This window comes from Alosa alosa, chromosome 2 (genome assembly GCF_017589495.1).
Source record: "Alosa alosa isolate M-15738 ecotype Scorff River chromosome 2, AALO_Geno_1.1, whole genome shotgun sequence".
In the NCBI taxonomy this organism is placed as follows: Eukaryota; Metazoa; Chordata; class Actinopteri; order Clupeiformes; family Clupeidae; genus Alosa; species Alosa alosa.
Genome location: NC_063190.1, coordinates 615,702 through 635,229, shown reverse-complemented (window position 1 = coordinate 635,229; position 19,528 = coordinate 615,702). Strand labels below are relative to the sequence as shown.

General features: G+C 44.6%; 1 protein-coding gene across 2 annotated transcripts in view; it reads left to right on the top strand.

Annotated features, from left to right (window-relative positions):
* The first annotated feature begins 13,601 nt into the window (after positions 1 to 13,601).
* Positions 13,602 to 19,528, top strand: part of ap5m1 (adaptor related protein complex 5 subunit mu 1) — a 43,481-nt gene continuing 37,554 nt past the window's right edge. The window contains exons 1-3 of one of the 2 annotated variants that reach the window (XR_007192249.1): positions 13,602 to 13,971; positions 14,091 to 14,748; positions 16,039 to 16,266. Coding sequence is in view for 1 of the 2 variants with exons in the window: in XM_048232150.1 (XP_048088107.1) it covers positions 13,904 to 13,971; positions 14,091 to 14,748; positions 16,039 to 16,266 (954 nt within the window). In the remaining variant the exon portion in view is untranslated. The remainder of the gene's footprint in view (positions 13,972 to 14,090; positions 14,749 to 16,038; positions 16,267 to 19,528) is intronic. The other variant, XM_048232150.1, reaches the window with a different exon arrangement.

Below are 19,528 nucleotides of genomic sequence, written 5' to 3'. Positions count from 1 at the left end.
CTCGAACTGCACGATAAATGGGAATGTCAAGCCAAGTCAAGTCAGTTTTATTTAGTATAGGGCATTTAACATGCACAAAGTGCCACCCAAAGCGCTCCACATACAAGACATTGACAAAAAAAACAAAAGACAATAAGACAAAAAATGCCAGACAGAGCGGCGTAGTCGCCAGCGTTGACACCACATGACAAAAACATTTTAAAAAATAACAAACACAAAAGATGCCGGACGGAGCGGCGTAGTCGCCAGCGTTCCCGTGACAATAAGACATACAAGACAGACAACACAGCAAATTGAAAATAAATAAATAAAATAATAATAATCATGTTAAAATTAGTCCAATTTCCAACTGGCTGAAAAAGTCCAAGGGCAATGATGACCCGCGTGAAACTGCCAATGCAAGACCAACAAAGTTCTTTCACTGACCAACTCAGAGAATTTAGCACTACTGGCAGTCTGGAGAGCAGAGCACCGGAAGAACAACAGTCTGAAGTCATGATGGGCAATCTTCCTGCTGATCAGCAGCTCGGTGGCTTTAGCAAGACGTTTGTTGCTTCATGGCTCCCGACGTCGCCATCAGAGCTCCCCACATCAGCACTCAATCCAGACTGCAGGCACCCAGCGTCAGAGGCTATACGTTAACGTTATGGCAGCTCGCAGGTCAGCCGCAGCTCGGTGGTCGTGGCTGCTGCAGATCTCTCGCAGAGGCCCATTGCCCTGAGCAATCTCTCCGTCCAGACAGAGGATGTGCAGCGTCAGATGGAAGAGGGACGGCTAGCTTCTAGGCAAGCTCATCAGCCCAGTCGAATAGAAACTAATGTTACCGTTAGTTATCAGCCAGAAAAAAGGACCAAGAATAACACAAAACTATCGAAAATAACGTAAATAAAAGGTGAAAACATTTAACTTGACAAATAAATACAAAAAAAATAACAGAACATTACATAAAATTACGAACATTACATAAAAACAAACAAAAACATGATGCCAGACGGAGCGGCATGTATCGCCAGCGTCCCCGTAACCTAGCAACATAACCGTGACCGTGCAAATAAATATGGGCAAAAGCTAGGCCCGTCATTCTAAAATAAACAGCCTAGTTTCGGATAGTTTCCGATCTACGCAACACTCCTAATGAGTTGCTAAGCAACAATTCAAACTTTACAGAGTTCTATTTTGCCTGGGGAACTATTTTTCTCACCGGCCAATAATTGCCACAAAATTCCAATAAAATAATTCCGCTGCACGTCGGGGTTCTGTTCGCCCGATAATTACCGGCGGACAATACATTATCCCTTACGTAAACTCTGAGATGTAAGAGAGATGTTGCTGTTGGCGGGCAGACCATGGCTCAGGCACCTTAGCCATGGCAAACGTTAGGGGCTTGTGATCGACGAAAGCTGTAAACTGTCGGCCCTCCAGCAGCGAACGGAAGCAAGCAAGCTTGGGCAAGCAACTCACGGTCAAAGGTGCTGTACTTACGTTCACTGGGGCGTAGCTGGCGGCTAAAGAAAGCGAGCGGTTGCAAAGTCCGAAGCGTCTGTGGTGATGGCAATTGGCGCATCAGGAGATGGGTGTGCCAGCATCGTTGCGTTGGCCAAAGCAGACTTAGCGTCTGTGAATGCTGTGTCTCTCTCCAAGGACCAATCCACCAGGTGTTTGGCTGCTTTCCCCTTCAAGGCCCCGTGCAGGGGGCGCATGAGAGTAGCAGTGGGAATGAAGCGGTGGTAGAAGTTCACCATTCCCAGGAACTCCTGCAAAGACCTTACTGTGACCGGCCGAGGGAAATTCAAGGCCGCATCAACCTTAGACGGGAGTGGCACGGCCCCGTCCTTGGTGACTCGATGTCCCAGGAAGTCTATGGTGGTCAATCCAAACTGGCACTTAGCTGGATTGACGCTCGAAAAGGATCCGCAGGTGGGATAGGTGTTTGGCTTTGGAGGCACTGGCCACTAGGATGTCGTCCATGTACACAAACAGGAAAGGCAGGTCATGCAGCGCAGAGTCCATGAGGCGCTGGAACGACTGTGCGGAATGGCATCCTCAGGAACTTGAACAGGCAAAAAGGGGTGATCACCGCCGTTTTGGGGACATCCTGCGGGTGGACGGGGACTTGGTGGTATCCACGCCAGGTGTAGCCTGGCGTTGTAGCGTCGTTGAGACGGCGGTAATCGCTGCAAGGTCGCCACCCACCCGCGGGCTTGGGAACCATGTGGAGGGGTGAAGCCCATGGGCTGCTGGAGCGGCGGATGATGCCGAGGCGTTCCATGCCATCGAATTCAGCCCTGGCAATGGCGAGCTTTGCTGGGTCCAATCACCTCGCGCGGGCGTAGACAGGTGGGCCAGTGGTGGCGATGTGGTGCTCTACTCCATGCTTGGCGGCAGATGACGAAAAGGTGGGCCGCGTGAGCACAGGAAACTCTGCGAGCAGGTGATGAAACTCGTCAGCCTGTGAGCGCACGCTAGAGTCGAATGGGGTCCAAACCGCTAAGAGTGCAGGTGTATGAACAAAAAGTGGTGACTTTTGCATAACTAAGTCTTTGCCAGAACAATTGAATGTTGTGCAAGGCATACACTGTCGCTCTGTGACAAAGTCCTTTAAGTAGACCTGGCCCTTACGGGTCAGCACTCCTCGACCTCTGGCTGCGGCCCCTCCAAAGCAGCTGGGGAAGTCCCCATAGCTGAACTCGTGACACGGCCCAGCCCTGGATCTGCCTGGAGGCCAGGGGAAAGCAGAGGAGGTTGCAGGTCAGGTGCAGGTTGTGGTTGCTGGGGCGCTGGTGATGGTGCAGCCTGAGGAGTATGGGAAGCCTGCTGTGGCCCTATACGTGTCCGCACCAGTGCAGATGGGGCCGATGGCAGTGGAGCCACCATTTCCTCACCTGGGTTCCGCACTTTCCTCAGTGTCTTAGCATGCCATCGTGATCCGTCACTAAGCATGAATGTGGCTGGGCCCAGCTGCCTGTGCACCTGGAAGGGCTGGCGCCAGTATGACGGCATCTTGTTGCCCCAATGAGGCCTACAAGCTCGAACCCACTCACCAGCGGTAATAGCAGTACTCTTGACCCTGTGTTTCAGGTCAAAATACTGCCGCATCTGTTGCTAGTGTCTGTTTACAGCAGCTTTGGCTTGAGCCTGAGAGCTGCCGGCTGTAGGCACTGCCATGCCTTATGCCTTGAGTCTGTCCAGTGGCTGTTCCATCTCCCTACCCATCATGAGGAGTGCTGGAGAGGCCCCAGTTGTGGAGTGTTGGCTGGCCCTGTAGTGCATTAGGGTTTGGTTGAGTGCCGTCTGGAATGTACACCCCTGAGCCAGGTGGGCTCGGACGCCATTCTTTAGGCTCTGGTTGAACCGCTCCACACCGCCGTTTGCTTGTGGATTGTAGTATGCTGTGCGGATGTGTTTGACTCCCCTATCACTGAGGAACTGAGAGAAGTCTTCAACTGGGGCCCATTATCTGTCGTGATGGCGCGAGGCATTCCCCAACGCGCGAACAAGGCTTCTAGGATGTCTGTGATGACCTGTGTTGTGACAGTTCCAGCTGGAACCACTTCGGGCCAATTTGAATGGAGGTCTTACAGCACCACAAGGAAACGCTGATGATGGGGGATTCCACGGCCATGGATATCCCCACAGATATTCAGCTGGGGTTGGCACTGGAGGTCCAGTTTTCCCATTGAGGAGACATGGCACACAATCTTTAACCAGGGCTTCAATCGCGATCGATGGCTGGCCACCAGCTGAGATCTCAGCATCACTGTTTGAGTTTAACAATTCATGTGCCCCTGGAGACACAAACATCACCCCAACATTACAGTTCCTCACGCACCCTTGCGAATGGCATGAGCTCATCACAAACTTTTGTTGGCCATCCAGAGTATATACACGTATGTAGCAAGGACAGTGTGGGGTCATGCTCTAACCTGCGCTGCAAGGGTGTGTGGAGCATGTTAATGAATTCAGTCTCTGTGTCCTCGTCAGGGGAGTCCATTGGGGCATCGATGGAACGAGAGAGTAGGTCGGCGACTACATTGTCCCTTCCAGGGGTAAATTTCAGTTCATAGTCATATTGCCTCAGCCTTTCCCCCCATCTGTGCAGGCGCAGGGGTTTATGACCGGATCCTGATGCTGTCAGCAATGCGGTCAGGGCCTGATGGTCAGTCCTGAGGGTGAAACGCCGTCCGTAGAGGTAAAGGTGCCACCTCTCTGAGGCCCACACACAAGCAAGCTCCTCACGTTCACCAACAGAGTAGCGCTCTTCTGTTGGTGTTAATGCCCTGGAGGCGAAGGCTACAGGTCTCTCCACCCCGTCCTGCACCTGTGAAAGGACTGCACCAATAGCCCGATCTGAAACATCACAGGTGACTAGAGTCTGACATTCAGGGTTAAAGTGGGCTAGGACAGGGGGTATTGTGAGCTGGGCTTTCAGAGTTTGTACGGCCTCTGAACATGCTGTAGTCCAGTGCCATGGCTCTTCTTTTTTGAGCAGTTGGCAGAGAGGTGCGGTGGTCTGTGAGTAGTGGGGCAGAAAACGGAGGTAGTACACAGTCATGCCTAAAAACGAGGCCACTTGAGAGGCTGAGGTCGGCTCTGAAATCCTGTGTATGGCGTCGACGTTGGACTGTAGTGGGGAAATTCCTTTGGCTGTCAAGCGGAACCCCACAAAGTCAATGGCTGGGGCAGCAAAGCAGCATTTTTCTTCGTTCAGATTCAGGTTGTTCTGAAGAAGGGCTTGAGCCACCCTCTGGAGGCGCTTGTTGTGTGTCTCAATGTCTTGACCATGAATAACAATGTCATCCAGAAAAACCACTACCCCAGGGATGCCAGCCAGAATTGTGCTCATCACCTTCTGGAAGCAGCTAGGGGCGGAGCTTAATCAAATAGCCATTTGAGTGTACCGGAACACCCCAGCGTGCGTCACGAAAGCAGTGAGGTCCCTGCTGGCTGGGTGGAGTGGTACCTGCAGGTAGCCCTGACGTAAGCTTTGTGAAGACTGTTGAGCCGTGAAAGTGTGCAGTGAGCTCCTCTGAGGTAGGCAAAGGAGATCTGTCTGGAATAACTGCCTTATTCACCAAATGTAGGTCCACGCATATTCGTATTCCCCCAGATTTTTTGAAGTTTGAAATCCAGGGAGCAGCGTTAACTGGTTCAATAATTCCCATGTCCAGGAGTGTCCCAAGTTCGCGGGTGACCTCGTCTCGCAAGGCAAAGGGAATCCTGCGCAGGGGCTGGATGACAGGTGACACGTCAGGGTTCACCAGAGGCCTGTGTGTGAAGGCTGTGAGACAGCCTAGGCCATCAAACTCCATCGAAGGCCATCGAGAGCTGGCCACTTTTGCTGCCAGGTGGAGGTGATGTGGTAAATGTCAGAGCCAGCATCATCCCTGAGCGTGAACCCCAGGCCTGTGAATAGATCCAGGCCTAGAAGGTTGGCTCCCCTCCTTGCGATGTGAAAGCAGAAAGATGGTAGATGCTTGGAGCCGTAGTGAACAGGCACATGGAGCACACCTAGAATATCAATCCTGGAGCTATATTGAGGTTCATTAGGCTTACTGTATTACTAGTTCTTACTGTTTCTCTGTACAAAACAAAAAGGTAAAATTGTGTACCTGACAAGTTTCGGATACCTTGCATCTGTAGCCTTCATCAGAGGTGTCACGTGATGTTGGTGTGACGTCGTCTGAGCTGTGTTATATGGAGTTTTCCATCCCACCTGATGTGGTGGGATAGCCGTGTCCCCTGGGATGCTCCGGGGGGGTGGGGCGCCCTCTGCTGTCTGGTGGTTTTTCATACAGCCGGGGGCGGCCCTGCAGGACTGTGTCCCAGGTGTGGGATAGCTGGTAGGCTCCTTCATCCCGGTTCACAGTCTTTGGGGCCCGCTTCCTGATTTCAACCGCCTCTTTGATCCATCGATGGAATTTGTTGCTTTCTGTTCTGATGACCTTGGCTGCGTCCCAGTTCATTAGATGGTTTTCCCTCTTACAGTGGTCTGAAATGGCAGATTTCAGATTTTCCTCTGTTGCTTTCACACATCAGGTGGGATGGAAAACTCCATATAACACAGCTCAGACGACGTCACACCAACATCACGTGACACCTCTGATGAAGGCTACAGAGGCAAGATAGCCGAAACTTGTCAGGTACACAATTTTACCTTATTGGCTTGTACAGAGAAACAGTAAGAAACAATCCTGGAGCTGTCGTAGGCGCAGGTGGCAGGATGTTCTAATGGCAGGTGAGAGAAAAACCTATAGTAAGTGTTTGAATTTAGGAGTGATGCAGCCGCAGTGGGAAAACAGGTGGGGTTTTCGGTTTTCTGTGTACAAGACACAGGTGTTTCTCTAAGAAGCGTAATATCCCTACAATACAGGTTACTGTGGGCAATCAGTTAAGCAGGCTCAAAGTAAAAGGTTTATGGATGGACTATAAGTTGCCATTTGGAGATCATATTCAGAAAAATGTAACCAAATGCAAGAAGGCAGTCAATGTCATGAGGTGCATAGAAAGAGGTTGGGGTGCTAGTATGGACTCTCTTACAGTTTTTTCTGATTGCTTAAGCACATTTTTTGTAACTATGGCTTTTTTTGCAAAACTCTACACACAAATGGCAAAACCTCTCACCCAATCAGCAAAACATTGTAGTTCTCTTGCAAAAGCTAACACACCTTGCTTAACTCTTCACACCTTCGTAAAAATTGTGTTTTCGTATCTAACAGTAAACACAAGCCATCACAATAGTAAGCACACAATGACATTGTGCCAACAACACACTGATGGTATGAATAAAAAACACATCTGGCTTTTGCTTTCTCTGTGCACAAGGTAGACTATGTCAGTTTGAGGTCATACTTTTGTCATAGTTCTGTAAACATACAGGGATCCAAACTTCAAGTATTAGTGTTTATTTACACACATCAAAACAAACACAAGTGTGTTTTTCCAAGTCAAAACACAAAATAGCATTTCACTGAGACAAAACAAATCAGTCTACATCGGGTCGTCTCTCTCAAAATTTCATCTACATCACATGCAATGTCCTAGTCCAAGGCACCGGGGAAAATATATTCTATGACAATATCCCCACATGTAGACTGATTTTTTTGCCTGTAAAAGGGCTATTTCTTTCTCTTCTTACCCTTCCCCCTCCCCATCCTCCTCTTGCTCCTCTTTGTCCTCTTCCTCTAACTTCACCTCCTTGTCCTTGTCATTCTCTCCCTCTCACTTCTTCACCTCCGCATCCTCTTCCTCCTCTTCTTCCTCCTACTTCTTCACCTCCACGTCCTATTCTTCAGCCTCCTCTAATTCTTACTTTTCTCACTCTTCCTGCTCCCTCTATTGTACCCATTGTACATTACCTGTGGCTTATGTATAGTGCTTAGGCTGATTGCAAAGTGAACTAATTATCTAAAACAGTTTTCACATGAGAAAGTGTGCCAGAGAGTTGGCAAAATAGTGAAAATAATAGCCATACATGTGTATAGATTTGCTAAGAGTGTGTTGATCATTTGTAAATTGAGTGTAAAGCATGAGTTGTGTTTACAGTTCCGCAAAAAGAGTGCTTTACAGTGAATTGTGCCTACAGTTGTGCAAAGTGTGTGTTACAAAATTGCAAACCGTGTGCAAAGCAGTGTTTGTGCTTTTAGTTTTGCGAACTCAGTGAGTGGTTTTGCTATTTTTGCTATTTTGCTATTAATAGTTTTAGGAATTGTGTTATAAGAATCACAGTTGTGTTTAAGCATTCAGAAAAAACTGTAAATATATTTATACCTCCATAGTATAAACAGATTATACATAGCTCTAGCCTGACGAGCCAGACCCACATCAAGATGTAGGGTCTGGGGACTCACGATTCACAGTGCTCAGACCGAGGGGCGGGATAATCGGTTGTCTTTCAAATTCCCTCTGCACGCAATAGGATAGCGCTACAACTCATGAGTCCCATGCGTTTTCCCACCAGCAGAGCTACAGTAGTTGGCTAGTTCAAACTTTTGCCAACTTAAAAAAGCTGAACTTGTGTCACGCTGTTTGCCAACACCAACATCCATCTTCTTTGTTTTCAAGTAGCAGGGAATTCACGCCGAACCGTTGCAACTCTGCCATCAATCATCATGTTAAGCCCGCCTACCATACCTGCCAACATTTGGTTTTCAAAATCCGGGAGATTTGTGCAGGGACCCTTCGGCACGATGGGGGTTGTAATTGTATGTGGCAGATTTAGCTGCTCTCAGTGTATCTTGAAACCGAACTGGTGTGGTTTACTTTGCAGGATAGGAGAGAGCAAAGAGTGCTGTTATTCATGCTCATGCGATTTTCTGTAACTATCTTTTTCACCATGCTAAAACTGCTCTCTGAGGAGGCATTGCTATGGGGAATGCAGAGCAATGCTTTCATCAGTCTAGCCAGCTAGATAGATAGATAGATAGATAGATACTTTATTGATCCTCAAGGGGAAATTCCTCCCTAGAAGGCCCCAGAATCTGTCAACTCTCTGCTCCTGGGGCAACTTGTTGCTGTCTGTGACCTGGTAGTCTGTGAACTCTCCTCTCAATTTATCTGGATCCTCAAACTTCAGTTGGGGGAACATGCGACCTAGCCTTACAACTATGTAGTATGACAAATTTCCAACAAATATTCAGTTAGATCACATGAAAGTACTGAATGAGTATTCCTACAATAGAATACTTTTTACCTGTTTCAGGAGAGATATCCAGGCGAGATGCTGGGTCCAGTACCTCCAGGTCTTTAAGCACTTGAGATTGTAAGGGAAAGCCTTTAGCATCTTCCCAATGACTTCCACATAGAAAGCTCTCACTGTCCTATGAGCACAATTGCCACATAATCACATAATATATTAACCAGGAACTATGAAGGTAGACAAATGAAGCATCTAGGTATGATTATTACAGAGATTATTATGATTATTACACAAGCTACAACTTACTGATATATCCTTGTCACTGACACGGACGAGAATTCTTCATTTTCGAGGAATGCTCTGGCCTCAACTCCAATGAAGAGATCCTCATTTGTCAGCTGGTGCTCTTGTCTGTAGGATACCTCAGTGATAGGAGTATCCACAATCAATCTAGCTGGAACAATGTAGCCCAAGTATCTCTTGACCAGTCTTGGATCATCACTCCCTCTGCCTAAAACATGGGTAAAAATGAAATGTAAATACATTAAAATAGACATTTACATTTTTTGTAATGTCTCCACCTTTCATCCTACCTACCTGGAAGGCAGTGTTGAATGCAACCAATGGCTTAAGAGCGGCACTCAGAAAGAGAAAATAGAATTTTATCTCCGGATCAAGGTAGCCCGCCAGACGCCAGATTTTAACACTCCTCTCGTCCTCATGACTGTTGAAGTAAGCCTGCAGAGCAGCCCATTGATTCAGCACTCTTTCAATGCAGGTGTGGAGGCTGAGCCATCGTGTGCTGCAGTATCTGAAGAGCTTCAGTGTGTCTGTGTCTGTAAACTCAACAAACTCTTTATACAGCTCACATCTTTTTGCACTGTACAAGGAAAAACAAACAATGACAATAAATAGGGATAAAGGAATTAAGAGAAATGTACAATTTGTTCAGAACACTAATAAAAGATAACCTTATCCATCATACTCTAACTAAAATGTCCAAGACAGAACAGTCAAACCTTTCCTCTTTTATACTCACCTTTTATCAAAGTGGCCATATACAACAACAAGTAAATCCTTGACTGGGGCCTTGATAGCCTTGATGCCACAGCCTGTGGCAAGTTGGGCAAGGTGGCATATGCAACCCACATCCTGGCCATAAGGTTGACTAGCTTTTAGTTTTGTGATGAAGGCAGAGTTGAAGGCTAACAGGTTATCCCATGGGATTCCTCTATTACTGTGATAATCACACAAAATAATTTGTTGTAATCATACATACTGCCACATTCAACTGAGCCTTAAGTCCTCAGTACTCATTATGTAAATACACTCACCTCAATGAGGTTGCCAGCTTCTTATAGAGACTATCTGCTGTGCCCACATTGCAGACTGGCATGTCAATAAATTTGGTGACAACCTCAAGATTATTCTCATCATACACTCTTGCAAGTATGACAAGTTCTTTTTCTTTTTTCATGTTGCCCAATCTCAAGTGTTGCACAGCAACATTGCCCAAACGTTGCCCTGTATATCAACATCTGTCCTGTCAGAAGGCTAATGTTACAACATTGTAAATCTAGCATATGACTGGGTAAGATACATGTAAATTGTTGTGTCCAACATTGCTGAAATTTACAAGTGTACTTCGGTTTCTTTGCGGGGACACCGCGACCGCCTTCACCTGCCATGTCTATCGGCTCGCTTAAACGCGACTGCGCAACTGGGTTATAGGTTGCCAGGTTAAGGTGACAATCGGGTTGACATTGTATAGCCTATGGTGTGTGTGGGTTGTGTGAATATAATGCATTTGATACAATATCTGGCAACTGGTCAACATTAGACAAACATATTGGTCCGATTCATAAAGGAGTTTGGGCCATGCAAATTACGGGAGTTTCCCGGGAGAAATAACAAACCGGGAGGGGTCCGGGAGATAGGGCTAAAAACGGGAGAAACCCGGGAAAAACGGGAGTGTTGGCAGGTATGCCGCCTACCGACTCTATACACGATGTGATTGACCTTATCGAAGTTTAATTTTTCCAGCTCGCAAGCCAATTTACAATTACATATGCTGCCACTAGGGTACGTCTAGATTAGGCTAATTTAGCTCAGCTGCAAATTCATGCAAAAGTTGGATGTGGTCCAAGCACAGGCCCTCCGGCTATAGTGCTGCATTCAAGACTTCTTCAATCCCAGCTCTCCAGGTTGAGGTTGGGGAGATGCCTTTATATCTGAGATGTCTTCAGCTTGCCATGGTGTACTAGATACATTTGCAGGGGCATAAGAAGGATCCTCCAACCAAACCTGTGTTGAACTTATGCTGGGAACATGGAAGGAAAGAATTGAACAGTTTTGGATGGGTGGGAAACAGTCAAACCGAGAAACTGGGACTATTCAAATTAAATTACAGCTGTGGCGTTACCTGCTATTCCTCCTTGGATATCCCTTGCCAGTTGTTGATCTTGAAATCAAAACACAGCAAGGAATATGGTGGAATGACAATATAACAATATTTAGAGACGACTCAAAAGATCCAGATACATAAAAGCAGGGAGCAGCAGTACACATTTTCAGAAATCAAAAGAACATCAGACCATTTAACGGTTTACACTGTGGAACTTATTGTTCAACAATTTGAAGTTCAACAGTGTGTGTCAATGGCATAGGGTGACCAGACCAGTTTAACCAGGACAGTCCCGATTTTGAGATGTGTGTCCCGAGTCCCGACAAAAGCCTGTCGGGACGCTAAAATGTCCCGGTTTACACCAACCACTATCAACCATAGACAGTAAAAGAACATGTAGAAAGACTGTAGCCTAAAGCGTCCAGCGTATGATTTCGATAATGTGTGTGTGCGTGCGTGTGTCAGTCAATCGTAGCAGTCTGCATAATCTTTGCAACCAACGTTACAATGTATCCATAAACATTGTTGTAATGCCTCTTCATATCTGCCTCGTTTTAACGGTTAGGCTACGCTAGCCTAGGCCCTACGACAATGTTGAAGAGAAAGTCATCATTCTCAAAATGACTGCGAGTTAAATGTTTTCATGCATGTCTTGATAATGGGTGAGCAATGTTTAGGAGACAAACAAATGCCTTTGCACTCGTGTTTAGGCATAGTACAGGCTTTTTTCTCTGACTGAAAGTGAGCAGAACTTGTGCGTTTACATAACAATATTTAATAAATTTTCTCAGGGGTGACACCCCCCAACCCCCTATAACTATTGGCCTTAAAGGAAAAATGTGTCTGTCTGAATTTCCGCATGTTCACGTTAAACGCGGTCACACACAAAGTGTCCCGATTTTAGTTCCGACAAATCTGGTCACCCTACAATGGCAGGCCTACTTGGTACAGACTTAATATGGCCTGGTACCTACCAGGGCCCATTTACGGAGAGCCGGATCACTCCCTATTAACTCCATTGTGCCTGCAATCTGTTGCAGTTCCGCTAGGGGCGATCACAAATGTGCAAAAAAGTGAAAAAACAATGGGGGTCTATGGAGCTAGACGGCTAGATTTGTCTCTTTCACCTGGTTGTCGTTGAAAAATCGAAGATTTGATTGTGGTTTCTGCAAGCTCAATATGGATTATAGGTCAAAAGTTGAATGAACAAGTACTTACGTCCTTTCGATTTCTTACAGGTTGGGTCGTTGTTGTCCACAACACACTAGCTTTCTGCTAATGAATGATGTCATTGATGCATTTGAAAGGCTTTTTAGAACAAATAAGTGACTCAAAAAGTATAATACTCAGGGGTGTGTATTTTCTCTGCCCCCTCTTTCGCATGCAGCATTCAAATTTCTAGGCAAAAAATTATATCCCGAGAAAAGCGGATTTGAGGGGTACAGCTCCATAGCCCTAGCCTGACGAGCCAGACCCACATTAAAATGTAGGGTCTGGACACTCACCGTTCGCAGTGCTCAGTCCGAGGGGCGGGATAATCAGTTGTCTTTCAAATTCCCTCTGCACGCAATAGACAGCGGCAGCAGCTATGAGTCCCATCGCGTTTCCCACCAGCGGAGCTAGTTGGCTAGTTCAAACGTTTGCCAACTTAATAAAAGCTTAACTCGTGTCACACTGTTCGCCAGCAGCAACATCCATCTTATTTGTTTTCAAGTAGCAGGGAATTCAAGCCAAACCGTTGCAACTCTGACATCAATCATCATTATGTTAAGCCCACCTAACGACTCTATACACGCATTTCATTGGCCTGATTAAGTTTTTCTGGAGCTCACAAATAGCGGAGGTTTCTGGAGCTCACAAGCCAACGGAGAGTTGCTAGACTAGCCCTGGCAGCAAATGTAATTCAGAAACCGGAAGTTTCGAGTGGGTTCTCCCCTTTATTAGACATTCTCTATACCTACAAAGGCAAATTTGGTATGAATACAAAATATATATTTCCTGAAAAGTAATATTGTGCTTAAATATGCACAACTTATTGTTTTCACAGCCACAATAATTTGAAGCCCTCATGCTTTGGAACTCCAAAGGCCCGATTTGGTATATTCTGAAAGTGATTATTTGGAAAAGGAACTGCAACCAGTTCAGAAACAATTTGGAAGTTCAGGGCAAAGTTTGATTTTTTGTCACATCCATGGCCGTGAAATTCTCATTACGGATAACATTCGCTTTTTGTGCATTTTTTCTCATGTACATTCTTCAGCCAAAAATAGCAAATGCTCAAATTTCATGTAATCATTCACATCATACCATACCATCACATTTTATTGGCGTTATGGATGTTACAAAAAACACAATTTTCCATGGAATTGCCCTTCAACAGTGTCAACCCAGGCAATCTAGATATAATGCAGCATTCTAAGGTGTATTTTCAATTTAAATGTCTTATTTACTTATTTTCAAACTTTACTTTTATTTTGGTAACACAATAACGTTTTTAATTAATAAGCCTACATTTCTTCTTCATGAATTGAAAAACTTTTATTTTGAAAGATTAGCGGACGGCGGCCATATGAAACTTTCTTTACTGTCGCTAGTTTCACGCGGTTTCATGCTGCTGTCCAAACAGAAAACGGTTTCACGTTGGCTTCACTTGTCTCTATTGATGTGACTGTGTCTATTTATTTTAGGCCTAGCCTATCTGGATATCGCTAGAACAACTTTCACCCGATTCGAACGTTAACTTCAGTCGGACCGCTGCATCAGTTTTGCAAGTGTGTTAGATAACGATACGTTTTTCCACAACAAGAAGCAGTTGTTTTTAGCAACATTATACAAAATACATTGACTTAAGTTTTATTTTATCAATGAGTTTCCGGGCTATCTGGGTATTATCCTACGAGAAAGGAGAAGCTGCAAAATTGCGCTTTTCCAGGTAAGTGTTTGATGAGTTACGAAAGTCATGCAATCATGCAAATGCTTTACCATAGGCCTAACATTTCATCATGCCAGTTGACATGTCATGCTAACTTTAATTTTATGCACACATTTTAGGCGATATCCATCGGTCGAACGCCGAGCAAAACTTCTGTCTGGGCCGCAATATGTTGCAATACCGGAGGATTGTACCATATGTCGACTAATTTTTACTGAATTGGGACTGGAGGATCCTGACAGGCTGTATGTTGCCATGCGAGATGATTGTGAGCTGCATCAAGAGTCCCACATTTTGGCGCTCCACCCAGATGGCTGTAGGGGTACACTGTGGCCCTTTTTAACAGTAACTCAAGGGGGGGTTATTATGGTCTGTCTGCCTTTGGTAGATTCCTCTGCTTATTCACAGTCTCGCCTCTCAAGTCAGGTCTCTATCTCTCAAGGGATAGCCTTCTTGTCTGGTCTTCAGGCATTCCTGTCAGCTGGGAACAAAAGACACGAGCCTGATATTCTGGTGTCACGTTTAGATTTATTACCTTTAATCCTCTTTCACATTTGTCCCCTGGGGACACCAGTGGACACACCACACTCTGCTATTTTTCCATTTCTGGCAGTGTCCACTCCTAGCAGCTCTCAGAAGCAGCCAGCCTGGAAGGCAGGAACCCACAAGGGAAGATCGACTGTAAGTGTGTCTGTCACAGAAACCGTAAGGTCCATGCAATATGGCAATCACAGCAAACAAGATCTCTGGGATGTTTATGGCACTGTCATGTGTAAGGTAAGCCATTGTGAAGTACATTGAGTTTTGAATGGGCTAACTATGAATTAGGATTTGCAGCACAGTTCTATTGAGATTTTTGGTAAATGATACCCAGGACACCAGCACTTGAAACTTGGCATGTTTAAAGTTCCACAGTGCTCATTAGGCCAATAAACACACTTTCACTCATAGGTGTACATTGAACTCCTGAAATATCTTAGACATTACTCAGAGGGACTGTATGTGTGTAATTGCTCGAAGGATTCAGACCAAAGCAGGGCTCTAGAGTGCGACCAAAACGATTAAAGGAGAAATCTGGCCAATTTTAACACAGAGCTCAGTTGATCATGTTTACGGAATACTATCGGTCGGGAAAAGCGTGGAAAACATTGGTCCTGTCTGCTAGCTTATGGAAGCATGTTCTAAACTGTACCTTTGTGCCTCCTAACAGACTCAAAATGTTCTTACATGACACTGTGTATGTATGTGTAGTGGTATGTGTGGGGGGACTTCTCTATGTGTACGGGGGTATGGTGTAATGGGTGTGTGTGGGGGGGTGCCTCTGTGTGTGTGTGTGTGTGAGAGTGAGTGAGTACTGTGTTAGTGTCACTATCACTTACTGGCAACCCTTCACTCAACACCACCATCTACAAGCTGATGGGTGTACACAGTCACTAGTACTGTCATGTACAAATTAATTTATTTCATGGCCCCCCCATGGAAAGAATTTCACGAAACTTGGCATACCCCCAGAGCATTTTAGCGTGACCATACACATCAAATTTGGGGCTGTTCAGAACATCTCAGCCGCAGATATAGAAAGAATTCTTTGACACATTTTAACCTGAGAATATTTCCTATACTTGCATGAAAAAATTCAAATGAAATATACTTAATCAAGTGTCCATGGCGCTCTCTTTTGGAAATTATTTTCATTTTTGGGCTTTTGATATTGAAGTAAGACAATGAACAAGAATTCAAGTTCAAGTAGTTTTATTGTCATGTACTTATAAAATTAATTATAAGTAATGAAATTCTTAAGCTCAAGAGCCAGCTCAACTTAAAAGAGTAAATTAAAAGCAGTGAACCATTGTGGTAGTCCTGTGTGATTAATCTAATGTAATTGTGCAAAAAGTGCATGTGTGAACAAACTGTGCAGTCAGGCTGCTATCCAAGCTAAAGAAATGAGCAATCCGTCTGTTCAGGCAGAGAATAGTCACATGAAAGGTCTGAGTGGTGTGCATTGTGTTATACCTTGTCATGAAGCTATCAAATCTTTTTTTTTTTTTTTTATATTGTTGGTTGCAGTGTGAAGTGGAGGGAACCCAACCCAACATCACAGTCACACTCTCTTTACCACCTAATGGCTCACCCCTGCAAGATATCCTTGCACATCCCTGTGTCAGCACACTAGATACCAGCACACTGACAGCCAGTAGCATGGATTATGGTGATGCTTCAGCCTTCTCGGGGCCCTACAAGTTCCCCTTCTCCCCTCCCCTGGAGCCCTTCAGGCTTTGCAGTTACACTTCACAGGTAACTATGATTCTTTCATAAAGTCATTGATAACTCTAGCTTTGGATATATTATTTTTAGGCTATCAAAATAACAAGTTAATTTCAATTAATTAATCACATAAAAAATAAAACATTAAAAAATGAACGCTGATTAATTCACTAATTCTGTAGTGAATCCCAGTCCCAGTGCAGTTCTAGCCACAGTGACTGCAGTGACTTAAGGAAGCAGATGGGAAGGCGCTGCTTGGTCCAGTGAATGGAACATTATGTTTAACAAATCTCATTTGGAACTGTCAACAGGAGCATTGTTCTCTGCAATTTCTGTTAGGCCAAATATAAATATATGCAGTGTATTAGCAGTAACCTTATAAGAGCAGAATAGATATGAATATGCCGTATAAACAATGTATGAACAACATGTACAGATATGCACAATGTAGTAGCAATAACATTATAGTTCACTAGTTCGCCCGTCGGCATGATTGCTATACTGAGTGTATAAGCTAAGCGAGTGGTTGGCATGGTAGCTGGCCGTGGTCATGGAATGCCTGAAGCGGAGATCGCGATAGAGCGATGGCCGCTTGCACCCCAAAAGAGCAGAAAGGAAGGCCACTACCGAAATTACATTAGCTCTTGCTTAGCAAGTCATAGATCCACTAGATGGAGTGGATGTACAGTAGGACTGATGAGCATCTGTGGACCAACGGCTCAGTATTTGATTGCTGCTCTGATAGGCCAATGCATGCAGCTATAGTAGCAGCTCCTATCCTGAATGCACAGAGTAGCGGTCTGCGGGAACCGGATTTGACAAGTAGGGTTGTGCCGTTGGACAATATGGAAAGCAACCATCGTGATGCTATGCCCCCACATGCCAGTCACTAAGACACAGAAGGTAGCCTATTCGTCTTTCACTGTAAGGCTTGTATTTCATGCATTTAGCAAAAGTCCCAGACTGCAGCGGAGTGGTAATCGGGATTCGTTATTTGTAAAAGTGTTTTTACTTCGCCCTCCTATATAGCCTGGACTGCGTGATCGCAGCCCTTTACTTTCACTTCCCGCCGCCCTCTAGTCAGCATAGACGGTAGCCTGATAACGTGGGATGCTGCATAGTACTAAGATTTCAAAGGTCTCATCTCATCGTTTTTTCATTAATTTTGCAGTGGTCTGTAGTATTGATGAATGCCCTGTGAGCCGGTTTTGGTGAAAAAAATGCTGTTCTAGTTTGGTGGGGAAGGTGGGCGGGGAGGAACGACTGGATTTTGCCTCTAGTCATGAATATTAATGACATGCTAATGAATTCACCTCTGATTGGCTAACAGTACTGTGACGATTCCTCCAGTGCGTCCTCATCCGATTCTGCCTGTGCTCCATATTCAACTTTACAGTACTAAAACCTGGCTAAAACTCCACTCAAAACTGTTGCACAAAATGTCTTCGGAGATACAACTTCATGTGTTTGATCCTAGTATCCGAGTAGGAAGAAGAACCGCTTCCTGATTGTTTGTCGGTGAACGCTGGTTTAATAGAATGGTAACAATTGCCTGTCAGCTTAAAATTTCTCCTAAAAGAGGTAAACGTTTGTGACAATCGTCATCTTGCTTTCAAGTAGCCCTAATAAACAGTTGGAAACGTTTTAAAATAAAGACCTATTTCTTTACACAGTCAAAAGTCTTTGCAATCTTCCTAGTAGATATTTTACTTCACAACACAGGAAAGCACCCTAAATGCAGTTCAGCCACTGACCTAGCCTGCTAATGCTATCGGAATAGATAGTTATGGTTTGAATTCCATGATACTATCATTGAAAGACCACTTGGTCATAGCCCAATATATATATATATATAGATCTAAATGCAAACACACCTACCTAGCTATATTTTGCTGGAATTGTACCAGAATGCCTACAGAAGCAGAGAATGTGTGCTGCAAGACTTCTTAATGGGAACTATGGCTTTGATAGCCTGACATTGGCAGAGGTTAGCCTACTCAAGTTTTTCTGTCACGATGACAGAAAAAAAAAAGTAGCCTACTACAGTATAGGAATCTTATAGTATTTTGGGACTAAATATTACAGTAATCTTATAGGAATACTATAGTATTTGGACATACTATAGGTACTATAAGACTACTATAGAAAAACTAGCGGTTACAGGATATTATAGTTATTGGTAGTACTTCTACAGTATGTCCCAATTATTTCTATAATAATTATTCCTATAAGATTACTATAATATTTTGTCCCAAATACTATAAGATTCCTATACTACTTTTTCGGAAGGGGATTGCTCATGTGGTTAGAAAAATGGGCAACACCAGTACCCCTGTTGTCTGTATGACCCTGTACCCAGGATTAGAAACAGTCTGCCTTAGCATAATGTACTCCCATCAAAATGCACTAAACATTCGACTATGGCCCTCTGTGAGACAGAAGATATGAAAGGTAAGATAAACCTTTAGCTTAAAAGGGACAAAAACTGATGAAACTCCTAAAACAAATATACAAAACAGGTCAATTTTCAATAAATAACTTTATTATATTTACATACAGCAGTGGTACTCAAAGTGTGGTCCATAAAAAGCTATCTCAAGTGTTCCACAAGTAGATGTGGTAAAATATAATAGATGAGTTGTTTGCAATATTGAACCACTTTGTATGTAAATCCAAACAGTTCTGCAACACTGATGTAACCTATGCCAGTTTAAATCATATGAATCCTCTGACACCATAAGCAAGGTGCAAAGACAATAAGCAAGGTGATTCAGTGAGAAGGCCTATTGTGTAATATACTGTTGAAGTAGGTCTACTGTTTTTTTTTTTGCTAGGTGGTCCGTGAAACACTGACAAATAGTAATATTGCAGTCTATTAAAAATAATGCAAACACAAAACAAGAACGTCCAAACTATGCACAGAATTAACAATGTCCTCTTTTTGCCAGACGATGCAGACATCTGGCCTACAGATCCTTTTAAGATGGTGCTGGGATTATTTAGGAGAAAAGGTCTGAGTTGTTGTTTCGCTTGTATTGTCCTGGGGATCCAGAAGAGACAACACACAAAACACATTAAGTTGGCTGTGATGATTCTATTACATTGCTGTTTGATTGCGCTGGGCCATAGGTGGAGCCATCAGGTGTTATTGTGGAGATGTCGCTTTCATCCTCCTCCTCCTCTTGATCAACCCGAGGTCTTCTAGCTGGCCTTGGATGAACAGGCTTGATGGCAGTAGAGGTAGCAGGCCCCCATGCCCATGGTGTATCCGAAGTGCTTGTATCAATACTCA